Source organism: Nicotiana tabacum, chromosome 15 (genome assembly GCF_000715075.1).
Source record: "Nicotiana tabacum cultivar K326 chromosome 15, ASM71507v2, whole genome shotgun sequence".
Lineage (NCBI taxonomy): Eukaryota > Viridiplantae > Streptophyta > Magnoliopsida > Solanales > Solanaceae > Nicotiana > Nicotiana tabacum.
This window is the reverse complement of record NC_134094.1, coordinates 110,484,527-110,510,128: the sequence shown is the minus strand read 5'-3', so window position 1 is coordinate 110,510,128 and position 25,602 is coordinate 110,484,527. Positions and strand designations below refer to the sequence as shown.

Sequence of the window (25,602 nt, the reverse complement as noted above, 5' to 3'; positions counted from 1 at the left end):
TGTGATATCAAGGGGTGTAGGAAGATTGTTGAACTAAGCATAGTAAATATTGGCTTATGGGATGATGGAATCCTCTATGAAAAGACCTTGAAACCTTATACACACCTAATGTATGATAAAATGCTCAAATGAGCTAGAACCATGATCATCTTCCTAATTTTGGTTCAATTTATTATGTTTCAAAAATAGATTGAAGTTTCTAAGAATTTCGGAATATTTTAGAGTTTAAGAAAGCTCAATTAAGGTATGCTGGATAAACTCTTCTCTTAGAATTGGATCCCACGATATTCATATGAATTATGTAAGTCCCGAGGGGTTCATTATAAAATAGGATATTCCGAGTAAGATTGGGTTGAAAGATATATGTTCAACAAGTATTCCAAATGCTTTATTTATGTTATGTTATCAATTGAGGATGTGTTAAAAATATGGTATGTGCAATAGAAATGTTCGACTTCAAGTTAAATTCAAACGAAGGCTATTATTCCAAATTTTGTGAAAAATCTCTATATGCCTTAGACTCTAAATTGCTCACATGTGTACTACACACCTTGATTTGAATTGTATTTGTTGTTGATGATGATAATTGAAATTGAAAAGGTGATCATGAAATACTAAATATGGCCAATATGCCAAGAATGATCTTATAATTATGGCCATTATTGCCAATGAAATGAAACGATGTGAAAGTAATATGAAATGCGATGATTGATATAAAAAGGTTGATGTCTCGAATAAGACAGCCTAGTCGATCGGGTCGTGATCGGACTCCGTGCTGAGAGTACGGTGGTACTGGTTTTATGAATAATGGTATTGCGGACAATGGTATATCGATACTGAAAATCTCCCAAAGTGAGATATGGAAATTAATTTGAACACTGTATTGATCTTAAATTGAGGTTTGATGTTGATTAAGGCTTTCATTGATATTATGATAATCTTGTTTGTATTATTTATCATTCTATTGAGAGGGTGTTTAGTTATACATACTAGTGCTATTCGACAGTACTAATGTCCCTTTTGTCGGGGGCGCTGCATCTTTAAATGGATGCAAGTAGTTCCACAGCAAGAGATATTGATCAGTGATAGCAGTACACCTTCTTCCCAGCTGACTTGGTGAGCCCTACTTCATCCCGAGGTCATGAATCTTTTGTACTTTGTGTATTCTGTTTGAGGTATAGCCGGGGCCTTATTTCCGGTATTATCATTGTACTATTCTTTATCTATAGAGGCTCCGTAGACATAGTGTGGGTTGTGTATTGGTGTTGGAAAAGTCAAATATTTTATGTTGTGATTGTATTACTTGTCCATTTAAGACTTTAAAAAAATGATGAAACTATTGGATGGCTTGATTGAAGCCGTAATCGTAGTGTTTTTATTGCCGAGTTCGAGTAAGTTTCGAACTCACAGTAACAGACCCCTTAAGGTTTTATATCAAATAATGATGAATCCTCGAGCTATATTCAAGTCAGTTTTATTTGTGCTCGGAATGGGGGAACCCTTAGGTCCGAATTGAGTGAGAACAAAATCTCGAACTCTATGTGTATTGGCACTTAGGCTCTTTAGATTGGGCCGATATGGCCTCTAAAAGATGGCTATTTTTCCCTTTTTCGGCTTAGAAGATTTAGTAAAAAATTTCTTTATGCCTTAACACGTATTCTTTACCCATTGGGTTTTTCGAGGGTTTGATGTCGATTGAATCCCCTTTACTTTTTGTGCCTTAGCACGTTTGTATTGAGAAAATTTGATACCTCTTAAGGCTTTTCTAGGGCTAATTTCATCGAAGCCCTTTTGATTACTTGCCGGTGGTAGCCTTTTTTAATCGGGTTTTCAAAGAATTCGAAGGCCTATTTTTATTGCGGGATTCGAACGTCTCCGAGCCGCCTTAATTTGGCCGTAGCCTTTGGGTATGCCTCTTGGTCTTATTTCCCAATAACACTTCGAACTTGTTCGAAGTATTAGTCCTCGAGAGTGATGTTCTTGGCCTATAGATCGAGGGGTGCCTCTTTGAGGTCTTATGAATTTGAGTTTAGATTACTCGAATATGTCGATCGTAGACGGTAGTCCCCGATTGTACGAGGTATATTTGCACTTGGCCCTTGAGCCATTTCTCACAAAATCATAAGTATGGAGCTTGTATAGTAGAAAGTTTTCTTTGAGACACAAGATGTTTGATATAGAAAGAATGCTTCTTTTTATAATTCATACATGTTTTGTCATCGAGACTCGACTAATCTATATGGACACGGTTCATTTGACCGTTTGGCCCATTACAAAGTTTCTCTGTCGAGACCCTTTGACATGAAGTATTTTCCTCAAAAGTGTAACATCCGAGGGTGACGCCCCCAGTATTCGAGGTTGATTGTAAAGAAGCCTTGGATACTGTTGAATTGTCCTCAGGTAGCACATAATTGTTGCCTCGTTAAAAACCTCACCGGAAAAACCCACTTGGGACAAAAACTGATCTAAGAAAAAAAGAGTGCAACGCGCGCTGTAAAACCTGAGGTCTCGATGTCTTCGATCGAACACCTGCAGTGAGTTAGTGTTGAATATATAAATGAAAAGGGGGATAAAGTCATACCTTAGCAATAATACCGTTTGACAAGCGATATGTTCCAATTATTTGGCAGTTATTCGCCGTCCATCGTGCCGAGCTTATAAGATCCCTTTTCGACGATGTCGATGACTTGGTAGGGTCCCTCCCAATTTGGGCCGAGCTTCCCTTCATTAGGATCTCGAGTGTTGATGGTGACTTTCCTTAGGACTAAGTCCCCGACTTTGAAGTGGCAAAGGTTGGTTCTCCTATTGTAGTATCTTTCGATTCGTTGCTTTTGTGCAGCTATTCGAACGAATGCGGCTTCTTATTTTTCATCCAATAATTCGAGGCTAGTATTCATAGCCTCGTGATTTGACTCTTCTGTTGTATGTCGAAACCTGGCACTGGGTTCCCCGACTTCGATTGGAATCAAGGCTTCGGAGCCATACACTAAGGATAATGGCGTTGCCCCTGTACTGGACTTTGATGTTGTTCGATATACCCAAAGGACTTCGGGTAGAATTTCTCTCCATTTCCCCTTAGTGTCATTCAACCTTGTCTTTAGGTTTTGAATGATAGTCGTGTTCGTCGATTCGGCCTGTCCGTTCCCACTAGGGTAATACGGAGTTGATAATATCCTTTTTGTTTTGTGCTCTTCAAGGAATTTCGTCACTTTGCTGCCGATAAATTATTTTCCATTGTCATACACTATTTCGACGGGTATCCCAAATCGACATACGATGTGATCCCAGATGATGTCTATAACCTCTTTCTCTCTCACTTTCTCGAACACCTGTGCTTCAACCCATTTAGAGAAATAGTCAGTCATAAATAAAATGAACTTATCTTTACCTGGGGCCGATGGCAGAGGACTGAACAATATCCATCCCCCATTTCATGAATGACCATGAGGATATGACTGAATGAAGTTGTTCTCCGGGCTGATGGATCATCGGTGCAAACCTTTGACATTTATCACATTTTCGAACAAACTCCTTAGTATCTTTTTCCATGCTATCCCAGTAGTATCCTGCTCTAATGATTTTGTGAATCAGTGATTCGACGCCGAAGTAGTTCCCACAAGTGCCTTCATGGACCTCTCGTAAAACATAATCAGTGTCTCCTGGTCCTAGGCATAATGCCAATGGTCCATCGAATGTCCTTCTGTATAATGTTCCATCTTCAGCCAATGTGAATCGAGCAACTTTGGTTTATAGGGCCCTCGACTCTTTAGGGTCTGATGGGAGCTTTCCTTTCTTCAAATATTCAATATATTTATTCCTCCAATTCCAGGTTAAGCTTGTAGAGTTTATTTTGGCATGAACTTCCTCGATCACGGATCTCGAGAGTTGAACGACAGTCCCCGAGGTGATCTCATTTTCCTTGACCGATGGCCCCAAATTTGCAAGTGCATCTGGCTCACTGTTTTGTTCTCGAGGTATATGCTGCAAATTTCATTCCTTGAAACGGTGTAAAGTAACCTGCAGTTTATCCAAATACCTTTGCATTCTATCCTCTCGAACTTCGAAGGTTTTGTTTACTTGGTTCACCACCAGTAAAGAGTCACACTTTGCTTCAATGACTTTTGCTCCCAAGCTTTTAGCTAGTTCGAGACCTGCAATCATGGCCTCGTACACGGCCTCATTGTTAGTCAATCTAGAAGTTTTGATAGATTGCCTAATAGTGCTACCCGTGGGAGGCTTCAAAATGATACCTAGCCCGGACCCCTTCACATTTGAAACACCGTCTGCGAAGAGGGTCCATACCCTCGATGATGTACCCGATTCTAACAAGAGTTTCTTTTCAACTTCGGGTACGAGGGTTGGCGTGAAATCGGCCATGACGTCCGCTAAAATTTGAGACTTGATGGCCATCCAAGGTTGATATTAGATATCGTGCCCACTGAGTTCGACGGCCCATTTGGCCAATCGGCCCGATAGTTCGGGCTTGTGCAGAATATTACAAAGTGGGTAAGTGGTTAATACACATATGGGGTAACATTGAAAGTATGGTCTTAACTTTCTAGAGGCGCTTATCAGTGCAAGTGCCAATCTCTCCAAGTGTGGATATCTAGTTTCTACTTCTCCAAAGGTTCGACTTACATAATAAATGGGAAATTGCGTACCTTGCTATTCTCGAACTAGGACACCACTTACCGCGATTTCTGATACTGCCAAGTACAAGTAAAGTTTCTCATCTGCCTTTAGAGTGTGCAGCAGTGGTGGGATCGATAGGTATCGCTTCAATTCCTCTAATGCATGTTGGCATTCTGGGGTCCAAGCGAAATCGTTCTTTTTTAGTAGAGAGAAACATTTGTGGCTTCGATCCGATGACCTCGAATTGAATCGGCCAAAGGTAGATATCAGTCCAGTTAGCCTCTGTACGGCTTTTAAACTGTCCACGATGGTGATATTTTTGATGTCCTTGATTTTATCGGGGTTGATCTCGATCCCCCGATTCGATACCATGAAGCCAAGGAACTTGCCCGAACCGACCCCGAAAGAACATTTCTCGGGGTTGAGTTTCATGTTGTATTTCCTTAAAATCTCGAACATTTCCTGCAAATAAGACAAATGGTCCTCTGCGCGCAGGTACTTAACTAGCATGTCATCAATAAAAACTTTCATTGATTTACCTATTTGTTCTTCGAACATTTTATTTACTAGGCGTTGGTAAGTAGCTCCTGCATTTTTTAGCCCAAAAGGTATTACATTATAACAGTATGTTCCATATTTGGTGATAAATAAAGTCTTTTCTCGATCCTCCGAGTTCATTTGGATTTGATTGTACCCAGAATAGGCATCGAGAAAAGTAAGGATCTTGTGGCCGGCCGTGGCATCGATCATGCGATCGATGTTAGGCAGCGAAAAAGAATCTTTAGGGCACACCTTGTTTAAATCCTTATAATCTACACACATTCTAAGTTTGTTCCCTTTTTTAGGGACTACAACTACATTGGCTAACCATTCGGGATATTTCACCTCCCGAATGGACCATATTTTGAGAAGTTTAGCTACCTCGTCCTTTATGAATGCGTGTTTTACCTAGGACTGGGGTCTTCTCTTTTGCTTCACCGGTTTGAACCTAGGGTCCAGGATTAGCTGATGCATCGTTATTTCCGGTGGGATCCCTGTCATGTCTAAATGGGACCAAGCAAAACAATCTATGTTATCAATAAGAAATTGAATAAGCTTTTTCTTGAGTTCGGGGTTAATCCCGTTCCCAGGTGTACCTTTCGCTCGGGCAGGTACTCGATCAATATAACCTGTTCCAGCTCATTGACATTGATTTGGTGGTGTCATAATCTTCGGTAACAATAAAAGTCTGAGGGGTCAAAAAATCCTCCTCTTCTTCTTCTATCTCTTGCTTCCCCGATTCGGTCGAGGCTGGTGGCTGTGATTGCTATTTGACTTCCTGTTTACGTTTGATGCCTGGCCTTTACGAGGTTGATAGTGTCGATATCGGTGTTACCTTATCGACCGCAAATATTTCCTTGCATCATGTTGTTTCCCATATACTGTTTTTACACCGTCCGACGTCGGGAATTTCATTATTTGGTGGAGAGTCGAAGGGACCGCCCTCATATTGTGGATCCAAGGCCTTCTGAGCATGGCATTGTACCTCATGTCACCCTCGATTACGTGGAACTTGGTATCTTGAATGGTTCCAACCACGTTCACCGATAAAATAATCTCCTATTTAGTTGTTTCACTGGCCATATTGAAGCCGTTTAAGACCCTAGCTACGGGTATGATTCGATTTTGTAGGCCGAACTGCTCCACAACCCTTGATCGAATGATATTCTTTGAGCTACCTGGATCCACTAAAACACGCTTAACTTGAACTTTATTCAATAAGATGGAAATTACCAGAGCGTTGTTGTGTGGCTGAGAAATGCCTTATGTTTCTTTGTTGTTGAATGATAAAGTGCCTTCGGGCACATAATCTCAGGTTCGTTTTTTCCTAGTGATCGATACCTTAGTGTGTTTGAATATGGGTCCCTGTGGAATATCGACCCCACCGACGATCATATAAATGACATGTTGGGGTTCCTCCTATTCATTTTTCATGTTGGTGTCCCTTTCTCTGAAATGATTCTTGGCTCAATCGCTGAGGAACTCTCGAAGGTGGCCCTCATTGAATAGACGGGCTACCTCCTCCCTTAAGTGCATGCAATCCTCGGTCTTTTGACCATGCGTTCCATGATACTTGCACATCAAATTTGGGTTTCTTTGGGAAGGATCGGTTTGTATGGGTCTGGGCCACCTAGTATATCTGATCCTTCCGGTTGCCGATACAATGCTCGATGCATCGACGCTAAAGTTATATTCCAATAACCGAGGTGACTTTGTGGGATCGGCATACTTGTCAAAACCACTTTTGCTCATAAGTCCCCGAGAATTCTATCATCGATCACTTCTTCGATCGTTCCGGGCGAAATTGCATCTATCGATATTTGCGCCTAGGTCCGCGTTTAGAGCAACATGCGAACTGACATCGACTGGGTTGGCAACCGGTGCTCCCCCGAGATTAACCTGTGGCACCTCGACTCCTAGAGCAATCACATTTTCGTTTTCATCGTGGAATCCGAGGCCATTGTCACCGTGTGTGGATGCGTTTTATGAGTTTTACATGTTTTAACTTGAAAGCAAAGATACTTGACAAGAACAAGCGTAAAATAGTGTGTTTTACTAGAATCAGTACTGAACAATCACTATTATCCTTAGCCTCACGGTGGGCGCCAAACTATTTACCCTAATAATTGAGTAACAATTAAACTTATATTGTGGTTTTAAGGATATATGATTTGAACTAGCATCAATTGATAAGCAACGAATTAAATAGATAAATTGGACAATAAAATAAATTAAACCGGTCCACAAACAATACCTCGACCTCGATTCGAGATAGTCTCGAGGTTAGTTAATAAGAACAGTGGAGAATGAAACAAACAGTGATGAACAGTAAGTAGATATATAAGAACAATAGAGGATGGAACAAACATCGATGAACAGTGAGTAAAACAAAGTATATGTATATTCTTATCAGTGAATAATGATTATTCTGCTTACAAGTGAATGAGATCCCTCTTTATATAATAGAGGAATCCTAAATAAGGTACAACTCTAATAACGGAAGTAGATCCCATAATTGGCACTAATAACTGCTTTGATTTGATCTGTTCCGGGATTCCCGCCGGGATCTTCGACTGGTTACTGATATCTCGTCATTCCGTTATTGTCTTACTCAAAGTCAGTCATGTTTGATTTCGATTGTTGCCGGCCTCGATCTCAATGAACACTTCGATCTCTCAGGCGTGATGTTCTATCTTCAAGCTCGAGCCCGATCTATTATGAGGTTACCCTCAAGGCAATTTCCCTGCCAACAAAATCGGGTATGTCCGATTTCGACCATATACGGGTAGCTAGTATATATACAATAATAATCAAGAATTCATTTTGTCTCTGGCTCAGAAAAGAATCAAATAGCGTTTGAGCATATATTGCTGCGACACGAATAAAGTTACCCAGGGGATATCCATAGTCTTGAATTGAACACTACTAGACTAGTATGTCATTATTAACCGCCGACAATAATTGGGATTAGCAACTTGAATGACAAATAGGCAACTCGTTACAAAATATATATTCTTGTTGTAAACCTTTTTACAGCGACTCATTTATTGAGACATTGCAAAAGTAGGTCAATAAAGGTAAAATAAGAATTTAAAAATTATTCTCAAAATATATGAATGTGTCTTTTTTTTTAAATATACTAATAAGAAAATTGTACTATCACTTAAAACGGAACGAGAAAAATGTACATATTATCACATCAATTGGCCATTTTATGATAAATTAATTTAATTTAAGACAAATATCAGGAGTCTCAAGTAGAAAAAATTCCCCGGAGATAGTATATCAATGCATGCGGCGGATTAGCTTGGATTACCTTTCTTGGACTTTCTTATCCAGCCATATTATCTTATATTTCCTCCTTTTCACTGTGCCCCATAATTTCGTTGACCTATTTTATGACCTATATTGCAATAACTTTCAATCTTCTTCCACTACACGCTGTGTTTTTTTCTTCTTTTTGGAAAAAATTATGGAGAATCACCAATATCTTGTATAATGATTTCTTGATCATATAGTCTGTGTATAGTGACCTATTTATATACAAGGAATTAGAAAGAATATTTCTAGCTAAGAGAAAATGCTCACTCTGTCCTCACTCTGTCCCACTTATGTCCAAGACACCTTTAGAATTAGGCACCTTTTTTTTCACATCATTCAAACAAATAGTACTAACAGTTCCCAATAACTTTTTTGTCCAAAGACCGTGAAATATTTTTCACATCATTCGAACAAATAGCACTAACATTTCCTAACAACTTTGTCTAAAGACCGTAAAATGGTTGCGTCGATTTTCTTTTCGGCAACACTCCCCCCACCCCCCTCCAAGTGGGATCCAGTAGATCGGACTCCCAACTTGCTTATAATTGATCGGTGAAGAGGCCCGCATAGGGCTTTGATGAATACATCTGCAATTTGGGAAGAAGAAGGAACGAAGGATAGCGAAATCAACCCATCTATCAATTTCTCACGAACAAAGTGGCAATCAAGCTCTATATGCTTGGTCCGTTCATGAAAGACAGGATTTTTAGCTATATGTATAGCAGATTGATTATTGCAGTAAAACGACACAGGTAAGGAGGGAGGAGCTGAAAGATCTTGTAGATGGCGGACAATCCAACTAATTTCCGCAACAAGCCGACGCATAGAACGGATTTCTGCTTCTGCCGAAGAAAGGGCGACTACCGGTTGTTTCTTTAATTTCTATGACACCACACAACCTCCAAGACTTATTAAAAAAATTCACTTATAGATCGTTGTGTATCAAAACAAGATGCCCAATCGGAATTGTAATAGGCCAAGAGTCGAAAAGAGGGATCCGAAGACATGAATAATCCAAGTCCTGGGTCTCCACATAGATATCTTAGAGTATGTAGAGCTGCCTGAAAATGCCCAGTGCAAGGGGATTACATATGTTGACTTAGAGTTTGAACAGCAAATGAGATATCTGATCTGGTATTCATCAAAAAATTCAACTTTCCTAAGAGCCACCGATATATCGTAGGATCTTTAAAAGGAGTGCCGCAATTAGCTGAAATTTTGATAGTCGGATCTAACAGGCTTGAGGCTGGTCGTTCTTCTAAACAATCGAACTCAGAGAGAAGTTCTAGAGAAAATTTTCATTCAATGATGACTAATCCTCCAGATTCTCGAAGAAGCTCCAAACCCAAGAAGTAGTGAGCTTCTCCCAAGTCTTTTATTCTAAATTCGGTATCAAGAAAATATTTGGTTTCATCAATCTCTTCTTGATTGTTCCCAGTTATTAAGATATCGTCGACATTGATGAACAAAATAGTGATGGGATTCCCATAAGTCTTAAAAAAGAGAGAGTAATCATTCAAAGATAAAGTGTATCCTCTAGTCCCTAAAGCAGAAGATAATTTAGCATACCATTGGCATGATACTTATTTAAGTCCATATAGTGATTTCCAAAATCGACACACGTGTGAAGGGGGAGCTGCCACACCAGGAAGAAATTCCATGTAAACCTCTTCGTCCAGATCGCCATATAGAAAGGCATTATTGACGTCGAGTTGGTGTAAAATCCAATTTCTCTTAACTGCTATACTTTAAAAGACATTGAATTATGGTCATCTTTATCACCGGAGAAAAGGTCTCGGTATAATCAATTCCTTCTCATTATATATCTCTTCTTATAACTAATTGAGCCTTTAATCTTTCCAAGGATCCATCTGACTTTAACTTAACGTTGTACACCCATTTGCAGGGCAAAGCTTTTCTTCCTTGAGGCAGCTTTACCGCATCCCAGGTATGATTAGAATCAAGTGCTACAAATTCTTTTTCCATGGCATCCTGCCAACCTGGGTGCTTCATTGCCTGCTGGTAAGAGGTAGGCTCTACGATCTGACATATAGAATTAACTATATCTTTGTTTTGTTGTGTTAAAGCAGAGAAAGAAAATGAGTGAATAGGAAAAAAATGGGGGTTATGAAAAATCACAGAGTAAGCAGAGTAACATATGTAATCTGATAAATACTTAGGTGCATTATGTATTCTATCAGATCTGCGCAAAACCGGTTCTTCTGCTGTAGATAACACGTAATCAAGACTAGGCGAAAGTTCAGGAGACCTAGAGTATTGATTTGGACTAAAACTTATATCATATAAAACTTCATGGGATTGATTTAAAGTGGCTGGTAGTTCATGTGACTGAGATGTAGTGTCTTTGAGTGATGAAGGAGGCCTGTTTTGAAGAACTTTATAAAGAAACCTATTACTCAAATGTATTGCAGTAAGAAGGCAGTCACCCCAGAATTTCTTTGGGGTATGTGACTGAAATAATAAAGCTCTACAAGTCTCAAGCAAGTGTCTATATTTGCGTTCAATCACTCCATTATGTTGTGGAGTTGCAATGCAAATGGTTTGATGAATTGTTCCTTGAGTACAAAAATAATCTTTAGGAATATTCCTTGTTCCTAATTCATAAGCATTATCTGATCTTATTACTTTTGCTTTGGCAGAAAATTATCTTTCAATAAGGGCAAGAAAGGACTTCAAAATAGGAAAGGCATTTGATTTTATATAAAGGTGACAAGTCCAAGTACTTCTAGAAAAATCATCCACTATAGTAAGAAAATAATTTTCTCCTTTATATGTTGGAGTGTTGTAAGGTCCCCATGTATCAATGTGAATCAAGTCAAAATACTTCTTGAATTTAATAGTGCTGGTTGGAAAAGGTAGTTTAGATTGTCTTGCCATGGAAAAAATTTTACAAGGAAAATCTTTAAGTTCTCTGAAAGTAATAGGAATTCCAGTAATGTTCTTTATTGCATGATAAGGTAGATGTCCCAATTTATTGTGCCAAAGTCTTTAAAGAGTAGAAACATTGCAATTAGGAATAATTTCATTGGTTCTTTCATTCAAATTTTCATGACAAACAGGACTTAAAGACTCAGAATAAACATGACTCAAAGATTTAGAACAAGCAGACTTGGACACAAAAGGACAAGACTCTATGGCATTGCACTTAGGTAATTGACTGGCAACTGGAGAAACTTGGACATGAAGCTTGGAAAGGGCTTGATAAGTGTTATCTTTCTGTATATAAAGACATGTTGCTTCACCAAAAAGCTGATACATCTTCATTGAAGGGGACTGTATAAAACACCCATGCTTAGTAAATATCAGAATACAATTAACTTGCTTGCAAAGTTGATATACTGACAACAAATTGTGTTTGAATGTAGAGACAACAAGCACATTATGGATCTCAAGATCTGAGTTCAAGAATAAACTTCCTACTATGGTAACCTTTACTTTGTAGGAATTAGGTAAATTAATAAAGATGGGATTTGAAAGTTTCTTTATGTTATGAAGCAGGTTCCTATCGTATTCCATATAATGTGTTGCACCTGAGCCAATAATCCAAGTATTATGAAAAAGGTTGAAAAAGAAAGAGGTAAAAATGTGTAGAACAAAATATGTACCAGCAAGGTTAGCACTAACACCAGGCTCAAAATTTGAGGTTGATCCACTGGATCCTTGCACTGTCCGAAACATTTGGATTAATTTCTCATGTTGTTCTTTGGTAAACCCTTGACTGTTGACTGAAGTTAGCATTGCATTTGCTCCAGTACCTCCATTATCTCCTTCTTCGGCATTTACTTCATTAGCTTGATGGTTTCCATAGCCCCTTTTCCTTTGTTTGCTTATTTTGAAATGTTTCAGATAACCGAATATGTCCTGTCTTTTTGCAATATCTGCAGTACAACTCATTTTCTCTCAGATCACAGTTAGAAAGCTGATTTCCTCCTTTGTTCTCTATGTTACTCCTTTGTCTATTCCATCTCTGTCCAGTCAACATAAAAGCAGCAGATTTAGTGGAGACATGATTACCCGAGTGTATCTCCCTTTGAGTTTCCTCTTGCAAGATGATTGAGTAAGTTTGTGCAGTTGTGGGGAGTGGTTTCGTCATTAGGATATTATCTCTTACTCCACTGTAAATATCATTCAGCCCCATCAGAAATTGTATTAGCTTTTGGTCCTCGTTCATCTTGTGGTTGTGTGACTTTGCAGCATATTTGCAATCACAGTTGCAAGTCATAAAAGTATTTAAGACCTTCATTTGATCCCAGATTCTCTTCAGCTTAGTGAAATACCCTGCCACATCTTTAGTTCCTTGGTTGATGTTGTTTAGCTCTCTTTGTAACTGGAACAACTTAGTCCCATCAGCTTGTCCATAACGCTGCTCTAGCTCATTCCAAAGATCTTCAGCCGTCTGAGAGTAAATAACACTCTCTGCAATATCCTTGCTGAGAGAGTTAAGCAACCAAGCAATGACCATGTCATTGCACCTCCTCCACTGATCTTGTCGGTGGATCAGTTGGCATGGTACAAGTTCTAATTATAAATCCAAGCTTGTTCTTAGCTGATAAAGATATCAAGTGGTCTCTACGCCAGTTTGTATAACTAGTTCAATCAAAGTTTATATTGATGAGATTTATTCCTGGAGAATCTGAGTTGTTCAGAAAATAAGGATGACAAGCATCAATTTTTTCAGCCACTGTCTCAGCCATTTTAGGATCAGAAAAAATATTTTTAGTATCTGATTCAACCATCTTTGTATTGATGGAGATTCAAAGAAGAAGAACAAGAGAAAATTGTAAAAAAATATCTTAGTGATGCTCTGATACCATGAGAAAAATTATGGAGAATATCCAATATCTTGTATATTGGTTTCTTGATACTATAGCATGTGTACAGTGACGACCTATTTATATACAAGGAATTAGAAAGAATATTTCTAGCTATGAAAGTGAAGATGTTCACTTTATCCCACTTATGTCCAAGACACCTTTAGACTTAGGCACCTTTCTTTTTCACATCATTCGAATAAATAGCACTAACAGTTCCCAACAACTTTGTACAAAGACCATGAAATATTTTTCACATTATTCAAACAAATAGCACTAACATTTTCCAACAACTTTGTCCAAAGACCGTGAAATGGTTGCGTCGATTTTCTTTTCGGCAACACTTTTTTTATTTTATTTTATTTTTCAAAACTTGTGATGAAAAACAAAATAAATTACGAAATTCCACAATCAAAGACCTAGAGGTCATTTTAATTTACTATAGGAATATATATTTATAAAAAATATTTTATAATTCGACGTTATATATAGAGAGAGAGACAAGTCGTGACGAAATTCAAATAGATTCAACATCTACTATATATATATATATATATATATATATATATATATATATATATATATATATATATATATATATATATATATATATATAATATTTTTTAAAATATTATATATTATAATTTTTTGACGTAGGGGTACGGATAAGCCCTTCCCTCCACCCTAGCTTCGCCTATGTTGTGTCAAATCATCATATAAAATTCTCTTCATTATTATTCATGCATAACTACTCCTAGTAACTAGTTTTATAAACCAAAAGCTAGGAGGGATAGTAGTACTTTAGCTAATAAATACAGAGTCTACAATTTTGTTAGTGCACCTCATCTAAGGGAGACAAGTGGGCCTGTCCAGGCCCGGGACCGCGGGTTAAACGGGCTAAACGGGCCAGGATCGTTTGACCCAGTTTTAGTGGGCCTGGGCCGGTCCTATGATTTGGGCCCGCCAGGCCCGGGACCATTTAGCCCGCCAGGGATCGGGACTGGTCCGGAACCGGATCGGTCCCTTAGCGGGCCAAACGGTCCCAACGGCTATTTTTAAAAAAAAATATAGCCATTGGGCTTGTCAAAAATAGCCGTTGGCTATTTATAAAATAGCCATTTAACCCTCCAACTTTGTTTTAATCCCAAACTTTTTATAATTACACTTTTTCCCTATTTTCAACTATAAATACCCCATCATTCTTTCATTTTTTCTTATAAAATCATCAATCTATCACAATCTCCCTCTAATTTTCTTCTATAATTGCCACTATTGTTTACTTTATTGTTACTAAGTGTATAATATATAAGCTATATTCGATATATATATAGCATAGTATATTCGATATAATATATAAGCTATAGTATAGTATAGTATATACTAAATGTATAATATATAAGCTATATATATATATATATATATATATATATATATATAGCTTATATATATATATATATTATACTATACTATACTATATGTACATCTTATATAGCTTATATACTATACACTTAGTATATATATACTTTTTAGTAGTAACATGAAATGACCAAAGTATGGTACTTTTTAGCTGGTATAAATATGGAATGATAGAAGATCAAGTTTTAGCTCAACTCAGTTTTAGTTGAACTGTAATCTGAGTTGAGCTAAAACTTGATCTTCTATCATTCCATATTTATACCAGCTAAAAAGTACCATACTTTGGTCATTTCATGTTACTACTAAAAAGTATATATATATTCGATATTAAATATTGAATATTAAAATTTAGGATGTTAAATAAAATTTAGGTCACAATTCTATAATAAAATTTACAAAGAATTGCCTTAGATATTTTTTTTAACATCCTTTTATCTCTAATATCTATTTAATTTTTTTTAAAAAAATATATTGGGCACACTTAGCCCGCGGGCCGGAACCGTTTAGCCCGGGACCGTCTCGGACCGGTCCCTATAAAAAGCCCGTTTAGGCCTCGTTTAATTTGGGACCTGTTCGGAACCGTTTGGACCGGCCCACCGAGTCCGAAACTATTTGGACCAGCCCACTTGACCCGTTTAGGTCCGGGACCTGCCCACTTGCCAGCCTAACCCCATCTATGTCCACCATTCAAACTCTTCCCGAAAAGCCCAACAAGCCTGACAATTTCTTTACCACCTTTGTTCCCAATTCCCAAATTCCCCTTCCTTCTCTTTCTCTGTGTGGCACACTGTATATAGCACTTTACTTTTCTCTTCATTTACTAGTTGGAATCCTGAACTAAAAAACTACTAAAGCTGTAACTCTTTCTTTCCTCACCAAGACACAGCAAAAAATATCATGGAAGTTCTCTCCATGTTTTGGTTCATTTTCTTCATTCTTGTAAGTCTATTACTCTTTCAGCTTTCTCAGTCAGCAACTGAATTTGTTGATGGAGTTTCAAAATGGAAAAATTCAACTGTCCAAATTGGGGATACCATCAGTAAGTACTCTTGTAGTATGAACCATATTCTGCTATTCTTGGTGCTTAATTTGACTTTAACCAAACTTTGCATTTAAATTTGATGGCCCTTTATTTTGTATTTCTTTTTCAGTTTTCCAGCATAAGTATCAGTACAATCTCTACATTTTCCAGAACCAGAATGCCTTCACTTTATGCAATTTCACTGAAGCTACACTTCTTACCAAATCCAACTCCAAATCCTACACAGTAAGTTCAAAATTTCAAGATTCTAGATAATCTTGAATAAAAGGTGTTTAAGATTAGACTTTTTTTTCTTGATATATTAAAAGTGCCGGTTCAAGGCCAAAGCCTGTAAGGTTTTTTTGGGGCCCTGTTTTTAAATCAAATATATATATGAAAGGTTTTTTTTTGAAAAAAAATACTTAAGGTATCTTAACAGAATTATGCTTTAGGTTGCTAATTTTATTAAGCCGCCCATAAATGCAGTGGCGCCCATCAAGGCCTGGTATCTTTTACTTCTCATTCAACAATGGTAGTGGTACTGCGTCTGCAGCATCATGTTTACAAGGCCAAAAGCTAGCAATTAAGGTATCACTTTCACCTGAACTGTCACCAGCGGCAGCTCCACCATTTATATCTGGCAGCATTGTGTCATCTTCTCCGGCTTACACGTGGCCATTGCCTCCACGACAAACTGCTTCTCCTGCTAATAGTCCAATGGTTCCACAGAAAGGGAGTGATATTCCGTTTATAAACAGTAATCCAGCAGTTCCTTTGCCCACTGGTGAAGTAAATTCTGCTACTGTCCACCCTTTCCTCACTTCTGGTTGCCATGTAACACAGGTAATTAATCGGTCCGTTCACTTTTACTTGGCACGTTTTGATTTTTTATGCCCCTTAAGAAATAATAAATGAAGTGCATAATTTACCATGTTACCCATATTAATTGATGCATATTTTATTGAATTTAAGAAAATAATTTGAAATGGTAATAAATACTATGGGTAAAACAGGAAAAAATTTGTTGTCTTCTCTTGATATGCGTAAAGTGAAACTAAAAGTGAACATCTGTTTTTAGTATACATGCCAAATAAAAGTAAAAGTGACAGAAATATGTTTTATATCATTATTTATTATTTATGCTATTATTATCAATCTTTACGACTATAATTACTCCGCTTCAACTTCAAATAAGTGTGAGCTGATTATGTATGACTCCTCATTGTTGTTGATAAAAATTATTACGATCAATCTTTAATATTGAAAAATCAAAAGGCTATTCAACTTGCTAACATTATTATTATTATTATACTCCCTCCATTCTATTTTACATTGCAAATTTAGAGTACGAGGTTCAATATTCTGAATTATGACGGTGAAATTAGATATAGATTCTTCAAGTTTTTAAAAATAAAATTTATATTTTTGAAAACTACATGAAAAGTAATATAGGTCATAATAATTGATAATTTAAAATATTTATAAAATATTTAAGAAAAATATGGTCAAAGAACAATGGTGAACTCCCCAGGTAGTAATGTTGTCATATAAATTGAAAAATGTGGTAGTATTTTTTTCTAAACTATTTTGTTTGAGTATATTTGTAGTCCATAAATCACCTCTTCTACTTAGTGACTAGATTTTGTTTTTTAAACGTATAGAAACTTAAATATGAATAAGAACGATTATGGTGATGAAAATTTTGTATGGTTCATATAAAATTGCTTCAGGGGAAAGAGTACATTCGTAGTATATTTTTCTCTTGACTCATGAAAAATTATTGCATGATTATCAGTTTTTAAAGGTTAGGCAAATAATCACATGTATTAAGTAACTTGAGTCGCTTTCTAGTTCTAGTACTAGCTAGTAGGCATAATAATTGGTCATTGTGGGGAAAATTTTCTGGCTCACTATTTCTGATTTCCTTGAGTCGGGTGTATAATCGAATCAGTCAAACAATGGAGAAACAGAGCTCTTTTGTTACTTTTTCTTTGAAGATTTTTTTAACAGTATATATAGAACCATAAATTGAAGATTGATTAATAGCATGAAAGATGGATACTTTACTTAATTGTACACCATATGAAGCCTGATAATGGCGTATAATTGATTAGGTTTATTGTTTTCTTTTAATTTGTCATTGTTTTTTTTGCTTATTTATTAGATTAATTTTGTGTCTTCGGATTTTGAAATGCAGGCGGTGAAGTTTGTAGCAATTCAAAGCTCCTTGTGCTGTGCAATTTTCTTGATGCTGTTTTAAAATGACCAAAAGGGAGAGAAAGTAAGAGATATTTGTAAGTCAGTACATGTAAAAAGAAAATTGCACTGTAGCTTTAAAACTAAAATAGCTTTAAAGTGGTGATAATGATGATTAATACCATGTTTAGTACTGTAGTAACAGTATTTGGTGTTATATTACTATCCTTGACCCTACTTTCAAATCATTTCTTTCTTTATTTTCTCTTTAGTTTTGGCATACAATCATTTTTGCCTTCTACTTTTTCTACTTTGATCAGTCTTTTTGCCTTTTTATTTTCTTTGTTTGTTCTATTTCTTTCTGGTTGAGAATTGTAATTCCTCTTTAATAGGAAAATCATCTAACACCCATTTTAGAAGGTTATTGGTGGCTGGACCAATAATTTAAAATGTTGATTGTAAATCTGAAAACTTAAATTATTAATCTTCTTTTTGTGTTTTTTTTTCTATATGGTACTAAAGCTTACAAGTTGCCATATGGCATCATTATATAGTGATAAGGGTTTTCAAGGTTATGATTGATCTTTCTATAAAGAGAATTAAACCTAGGTTACGTTCTCTATTAACAAAAAAAAGGTTATAAAACCTCGATATTTCATCCTTATTAGCTTGTTTATTGTATGTTTTGCTAATTATGGACCACAGATTGATCAAATTTATGAATTGATTGGTGACGGTAACTGAAAATGATAAAATAAAATAATTTTATTTTTAAATCATGGATATGATTTGGGAAGTAACAATTATGCATTTATCATAAGTGGTATACAAATTTTCTGTGATGCTTAGATAAATTTGAGTGACTTTTTTATTATAAAAAACAATTTAACAATTTATGTGATACTTTGATAGTTGAGTGATTTTTTCGGCGCAAGATATAATTTACTGATTTTAGTGCAATAAAGTAAAATTTAAGTAACCACTTATTGATTTTAATGCAATAAAGTAAAATTTAAGTGACCATTTATGAAAGTAATATGAGAGAAAATTTAGTGGAGAATTACTTATATGTATTCAGTGGCGTAGTTAAGGTTGACAAGTGGGCCGGTTCAAGCCCGGGACCGCGGCCCATGTGGGCTTCTTGACCTAAACGATCCTTAACCGGATAAGCCTTTGACCGTGGAGGTGGGTCGGTCCTTCACATTGAGCCCGCGAGACCGGGACCGGACCGGTCCTTGGCGGGCATAAACGGTCCCAACGGTCATAATTTTTTTTAAAAAATCTGACCATTTGGGATTGCAAAAATTTGGCCTCTGGCCTTTAAAAATAGTCGTTGGCTATTTATAAAATAGTCATTTAACCCCTTCCCCAACTTTGTTTTAATCCCAAACTTTTTATAATTACACTTTTTCCTTTTTTAAACTATAAATACCCCCTCATTCTTTCATTTTTCTCACAAAATCATCAATCTCTCTCTAATTTTTTTTCTATAATTGCTACTATTGCTTACTTTATTTCTACAATTTGTAAAAAAAATGGTGAAGTTGGTGAATTGAAGTATTCAAATCTTCAACGATAATCAATTTTTAATAAGTTGTTCGTCAATTCGGTAAACTCGTTCCAACTCTTAATTTTTAATATTATAGTTTTGTTTGTTTTATTTATTTTCTATTATTTGATTAATTATGATATCTCCCTTAAAAAAACTTTTTGGTAAAAATAAGGAAAAATCCAAAAGTGGCGAATCTAGTGGCCAATCTGTTCCTCCTCCACTTCCCCCGGCTCCCCGATCCAAAAACCCCGTACCCGTCCTACACCTGCTATTCTTGATAGTGATAATAGTTTATTACAATTTATTGAGTGTCAATTTTGCCACAATATTGGAGCTGGTGAACAATTAGACCATGAATTAATGAATGCTCTTTATTCTAATCCAACTATTGATGAAAATGATGAGGAGGAAATAGATTTTGATGAAACGCAACCGGATGACGATACACTCACTTGTCCTGCTCTTAAAGTTAACCCAACTAATGATAATCTAAATGATGCCCCGTCTAACCCTCATGTTACTACCCCTACTTTTTCTAGACAACGTACCAAACGGACAGAAATATCTATTGTTTGGCCATTTTTAACTCAACTAATTCCACAAAATAAGGCTAAGTGTAAAACTTGTGGCAATGAATAAGCTTTTATATATTTTGGAGGTCGGGGTCGGGGGGTGAGGGGACTTTGGCTAGACACATATTGATGCACCCTCAAGATAAAGCCAAATATCTTCGTATGAAAGCCTTGGTCGAGGGGACAAATGTACTACTCCTAGTCAGGCTGACCCTAGGTATCCAAATATTTAGGTCACATATAATTTACAAGAAATTACCTTAAATATTTTTTATTACCTTTTTTTTCTCTCTGGCTCACTTAGTCCGGGACCATTAGTTCGTGGGCCTAGTCCCGGGTCGGTTCCTACAAAAAGACCACGAAGCCTGTTTAATTTGGGACCGGATCGGGACCGACCCACTTAGCCCGTTTAGACCCGGGACCGGCCCACTTATCAGCCTTAGGCGTAGTCAGGAATTACGTCAAGAGTTTTCAAGTTTTAAACAAGTCACTAATTTTTTTTGTCGATAAATGGTGTACCAAAATTTTTAAATCAAATTATGCAATATTTAGCTAAACAATAAAAAAAATCATTAATAGAATCATAATATTATAAATCAAAATTAAAATAACAAAAGGACAACATTAAAAATTTTATTAATAAAAGTAAAACTAAAGGAAAAAGAGAGTCGAGAGAATTTTAGTTTGTAAAGAGCTTTTGTTGAAGAAATTTTTGTGGAGCTTAGCTTTTAAGTTATAAAATTTATATAACAAATAATTTTTAATTAAAAAAATTACTTTCAAGATTAGTTGTTTATTTCTACGCAAATATTAAGTTTTAAGAGTTATTTTTATTAGTAAATTTAGATTGAAAAAGAATAAGATAGACAACACATAGTAATTTCCGTTTAGTTTTGGTAAATAAAATGGGCAGAACTTTGAACTCGTGAACAATACGTTACTTTGAACATCGCTGGACTGCCTCACTCAATTATGTAAATACTTTCAAAATAATATATATATATATATATATATATATATATATATATATATATATATATATATATATAATCCTATATATATGCTTTCTGTATGATATGGATTGATTTTTCGTCGAAGGTGGTAGCCCACCCTTCACGTAGGGTTGCTACGCCACTATGTATTCCTCCTCTTCTTCCCCAACTTTTTTCCTGTGGCCTTTTCTTTGTCAAACTAAAGAAGGATATATAATAGTTTATTAGTATTTCCTTTTACATTCTTTCCGCGCAAGTTTCCAAAATCAAAAGGCTTATAACATTCACGCGCAAAGCCCATTTTTAGGAAAATATGTCATAGTGGAACTAACGGCTATCTCCATAAATCCGATTCCAAAACGAATTAGGAATAACAACTGATTGCTTGCAAAAGAATCATCTAAAGTGATTAATTCCCAACTGAACTAGGAAATAATATGACAGGCCATCTCTATAGATAGTTCAATGTCTTCCCTCGAATTTATTTGGTTGTTTAAAAATTAACTCAAGAACGTTGTCCCCTATACTTTGTTAGCCCTGTTCTTTAGTTGTAGATCAAAGAAACCATGAGTAATCCCCATACTCGTCGCCAACTTGCTCATGGCAATCATCAACGTTCGCGACTGCAACTCTATCGGCGTAATGTTCGAATTATGAGGCGCCCATATGATCATTCGTCTAGATCACGATATCACACATCAGTTCATCATCCCCTAGAGGTTATTAGTCCTACTTTTCAAGAATATTACGTTGTGCAATTTACTATTCCTAGGGATGATGATGAATTCCTGACTCTGCAAAACCTGCATCAAGAGTTCAGAGCTTTTCCACAGAACTATATATCAACAACCAATTAATGGCGTCTACCGTTGGTGTTCACAGTGAGTATACGAATGGAATTAACATAATTAACTTGAGTGATCGTGAGTCACTTGTTATGGTCTTACTGGCAGATTTATACAAGAGGAGCAATCAACTCATGGCGTGCGTCTACCCTTGGTGTTCCCAGTGAGTATACGAACGGAATTAACATAACTAACTTGAGCGATCGTGAATCAGTGGATAGGGTCTTACGGGCAGATTTATACGATTTGCATGGCAGCCGATACTCGCAAGACAGGAGCTATCAACCCATGGTGTATACCATTGGTGACTCAGTGGCAGATCCAGGATTTCAAAGTCATGGGTGCTCGCCGATAAAAGTTCTACAAGAAGAGGAAAAATGAATTTAGTAATGGGTGCTCACTCGATACTTATCAAAAAAATTTGATCATTGCGTATGTAAAGCTACTAATCATAGTCAAAGACAATGGGTGTTGTATACGGTAAAAACTAGTTAGTCCTTCATACGAACTGGTTTAAATGGTAATACATTGGATCAGAGAAGCGTCTTCATAGTATCAGGTTGAGGTCCGAAGTCAGGTCACCAAGTTTCGAGCCCGAAGGACCGATCAACGCCGAGCTCGATGTTATTATCAAGCTCGAATCCAAATCGAACTATGATGCAAAATAAAGTTATCGAGCTTATGATTCAGAGACCGACCAACACTGCTCCGAATCAATACAGGGACCCAAGTCAGAATCGAGCTCGAGTCAAGACCGAAAACTCGAGTCAATATCGAGCTCACAGACAAGAGCCGTTGCAATTCCACTAGAGGAGAGAATCCTAGCAGGAATTATGGAAAAGCTGATTTATCATGGGTCTCCCACTATGTATTTTCTAATTATATCTAAAAGTAGGATCCTCCACTATAAAGAGGATGACTATATTTCTCTAAAGGACAGTTCTTTGCTTACATTGTAATTCAAGCACCATATTCTCCTATATTCAAGAGTTATTCTTTTAAGCTTCATAAATTGATTCATCTTGCTTAGTCCTAAAAATCATCTTCTTTCCAATCTCGTTTATTTTGCATTCTTTGCAATCCATATTTGATATTTTTATTTATCCTTACGATTTGTATTAAGCTATACCACATATCTTTAGAACTACGTACAAATTCAACTATATTCGTTTTTCGGGTAAACAGTTTGGCGCCCACCGTGGGGCTAAGGATAACAGTGGTTATTTGATACGAATCTGCAAAAACACACCGTTTTGCGCTTGTTTCTGAAAGTATGTTGGATTTCGGATTAGCAACGACCAACTGTCAATCAAATGGCCTTACCTATTGACAACGAAGCTGGTCTTCAGGATGAGAACAACAACTTGACACCCAGTACCGAAAGACCACTTGTCAACGCCGTCGGAGCTTGAATTGAAGTGCCGATAGACATCAATTCGTATGTGGCCATTAAGGCGAACCTACATTCTGAACCTGAAAATAGCATTCATGGTGGCACTCGGTCTGCAGATCGAGATGCCCATAATGTCAAGGAAAACGGTGTCAGCTTGCGTATGATTTTCGAAATGTTACAAGCTTAACTGGAAGCAATAGCTCAGTTGCAAAGTTAAACCTAGATACCGAGTAGACCGGAGCCTAGTCAACCCCGAGAAATCGCCCATACAACGGGACCAGCTATAGTGAAATCAAATGAGCAGGAGTAGGGGACTAATCCCGAAATTTCTAAGATGTTCAAAGAACTGATCAAACGAATAGAATCGGGAGAAAGGAGGATCGAAGCAAATGACCAAAAAATAGAAACATACAACTCCAGGGTTGATAAGATTCCGGGGGCACCACCAATAATGAAGGGCTAAGATTACAAAAAAATCATACAAAAGCCTTTTCCCCCGAGCGCGGCTCCTAAACCGATCCCAAGGAAATTTCGCATGCCCAAGATTCCTAAATATAACGGCACCACCGGCCCCAATGAACATGTCACCTCATACACATGTGCCATCAAAGGGAACGACCTAGAGGATGATGAGATCAAATCCGCATTATTGAAGAAATTTGGTGATACCCTATCAAATGGAGCAATGATATGGTATCATAATTTACCATCTAATTATATCGATTATTTTGCTATGCTTGCAGATTCCTTCGTAAAAGCACATGCCGGGGCCATAAAAGTCGAGACCAGGAAATCGGACCTGTTCAAGGTAAGACAAAAGGATAACGAGATGCTAAGGGAGTTCATATCTCGTTTTCAAATGGAACGAATGGATCTGCCACCAGTCACAGACGATTGGGTTGTTCGGGCTTTCACTCAAGATTTGAACGAATGAAGTTCGATGGCTTCACGGTGGTTGAAGCATAACCTGATCGAGTACCCAGCTATCACTTAGGCCGATGTGCACAATTGGTACCAATCAAAAATTAGAGTCGAAGATGATCAGTTGGGGTCTAAACCCGCTGCTCGAAGGGATATCAATCGAGAACAAAGTCCGATCAGGGACTGATACCGACCGTATAGTGGAAACCACAGAATCAATGAATCGAGACGTAATCCCATACAAAGAAACAAAAGAAGTGATCGAGGTCGAGGGTCTCGGGGGCTGATGAACAGAAGTGGATTCGACAGGCCTACCGGATCTAAGGAAGCACCTCGGTTATCGGAGTATAACTTCAGCATTGATGCATTCACCATTGTGTTGGCTATCGGACGCATCAAAGACACTAAATGGCCTCGACCCATGCAGATCAATCCTGCCCAGAGAAATCCCAATCAAATGTGCGAATATCATGACATCTATGGCCACAGAACGGGAGATTGCAAGCAACTAAGAGAGGAGGTAGCCTGGTTATTCAATAAAGGGCACCTTCGAGAATTTTTAAGCGACAGGGCGAAGAACCATTTCAAAAACAGGAATTTCGGGAAACAAAACGAACAAGAAGAACCACAGCACCTCATCCACATGATCATCAGCGGCGTCGATACCCCTCAAGGGCCGGTGCTTAAATGCACTAAGACATCGATTGTGAGGGAAAAGTGATTTTGAACTCAGGATTATGCACCCATAGGAACTTTGTCCTTCAATGATGAAGATACAGAAGGAGTCATACAACCTCATAACGATGCACTGGTAATATCCGTACTTATGAATAAAACTAAAGTTAAGCGTGTGTTAATTGATCCAGGTAGCTCGGCCAACATTATTAGATTGAAGGTTGTAGAACAGTTCAGTCTACGGGGCCAAGTCGTACCCCCAACCCTAGTTTTAAACGGATTCAATATGGCATGTGAAACCACCAAAGGCGAGATAATTCTGTCGATAAACGTGGCCGGGACCATCTAAGAAATGAATTTCCACGTAATCGAAGGCGACATGAGGTACAACGCCCTTTTTGGAAGGCCATGGATCCACAACATGAGAGTTGTACCTTCGACCCTACACCAGGTTCTTAAATTCCCAACATCGGGGGGAGTCAAAATAGTGTACGGAGAACAACTGGCCGCAAGAGAAATGTTTTCTGTCGAGGAAGCGAATCTGATATCCTCGTCGTCGCCAAAAAAGGGATCAGACTCAAAAGGGGAACGAGATGCCAAATAACAATCACAGACATCAGCTTTAACCCAACCAGAAAATCAGAAGATCTATGAAGATGATGATCAAAGGATCCCTCGATCTTTCGTGCTTCCC

General features: G+C 37.3%; 2 protein-coding genes across 2 annotated transcripts; one reads left to right on the top strand and one right to left on the bottom strand.

Moving 5' to 3' along the window:
* Positions 1-11,502: 11,502 nt before the first annotated feature.
* Positions 11,503-12,976, bottom strand: LOC142169793 (uncharacterized). The gene is made up of 3 exons (XM_075231707.1): positions 12,463-12,976; positions 12,120-12,392; positions 11,503-12,044 (listed from the first exon to the last, which is right to left on the bottom strand). The coding sequence occupies exons 1-3, from the start codon at positions 12,974-12,976 to the stop codon at positions 11,503-11,505; spliced, it is 1,329 nt and encodes a 442-aa protein (XP_075087808.1).
* A 2,483-nt stretch (positions 12,977-15,459) lies between these two features.
* Positions 15,460-18,195, top strand: LOC107826564 (uncharacterized). Its single transcript, XM_016653551.2, has 4 exons — positions 15,460-15,780; positions 15,893-16,008; positions 16,249-16,605; positions 17,960-18,195. Exons 1-4 carry the CDS (start codon positions 15,639-15,641, stop codon positions 18,020-18,022), a joined length of 678 nt encoding a protein of 225 aa, XP_016509037.1. The 5' UTR covers positions 15,460-15,638; the 3' UTR covers positions 18,023-18,195.
* The last annotated feature ends 7,407 nt before the right edge of the window (positions 18,196-25,602 follow it).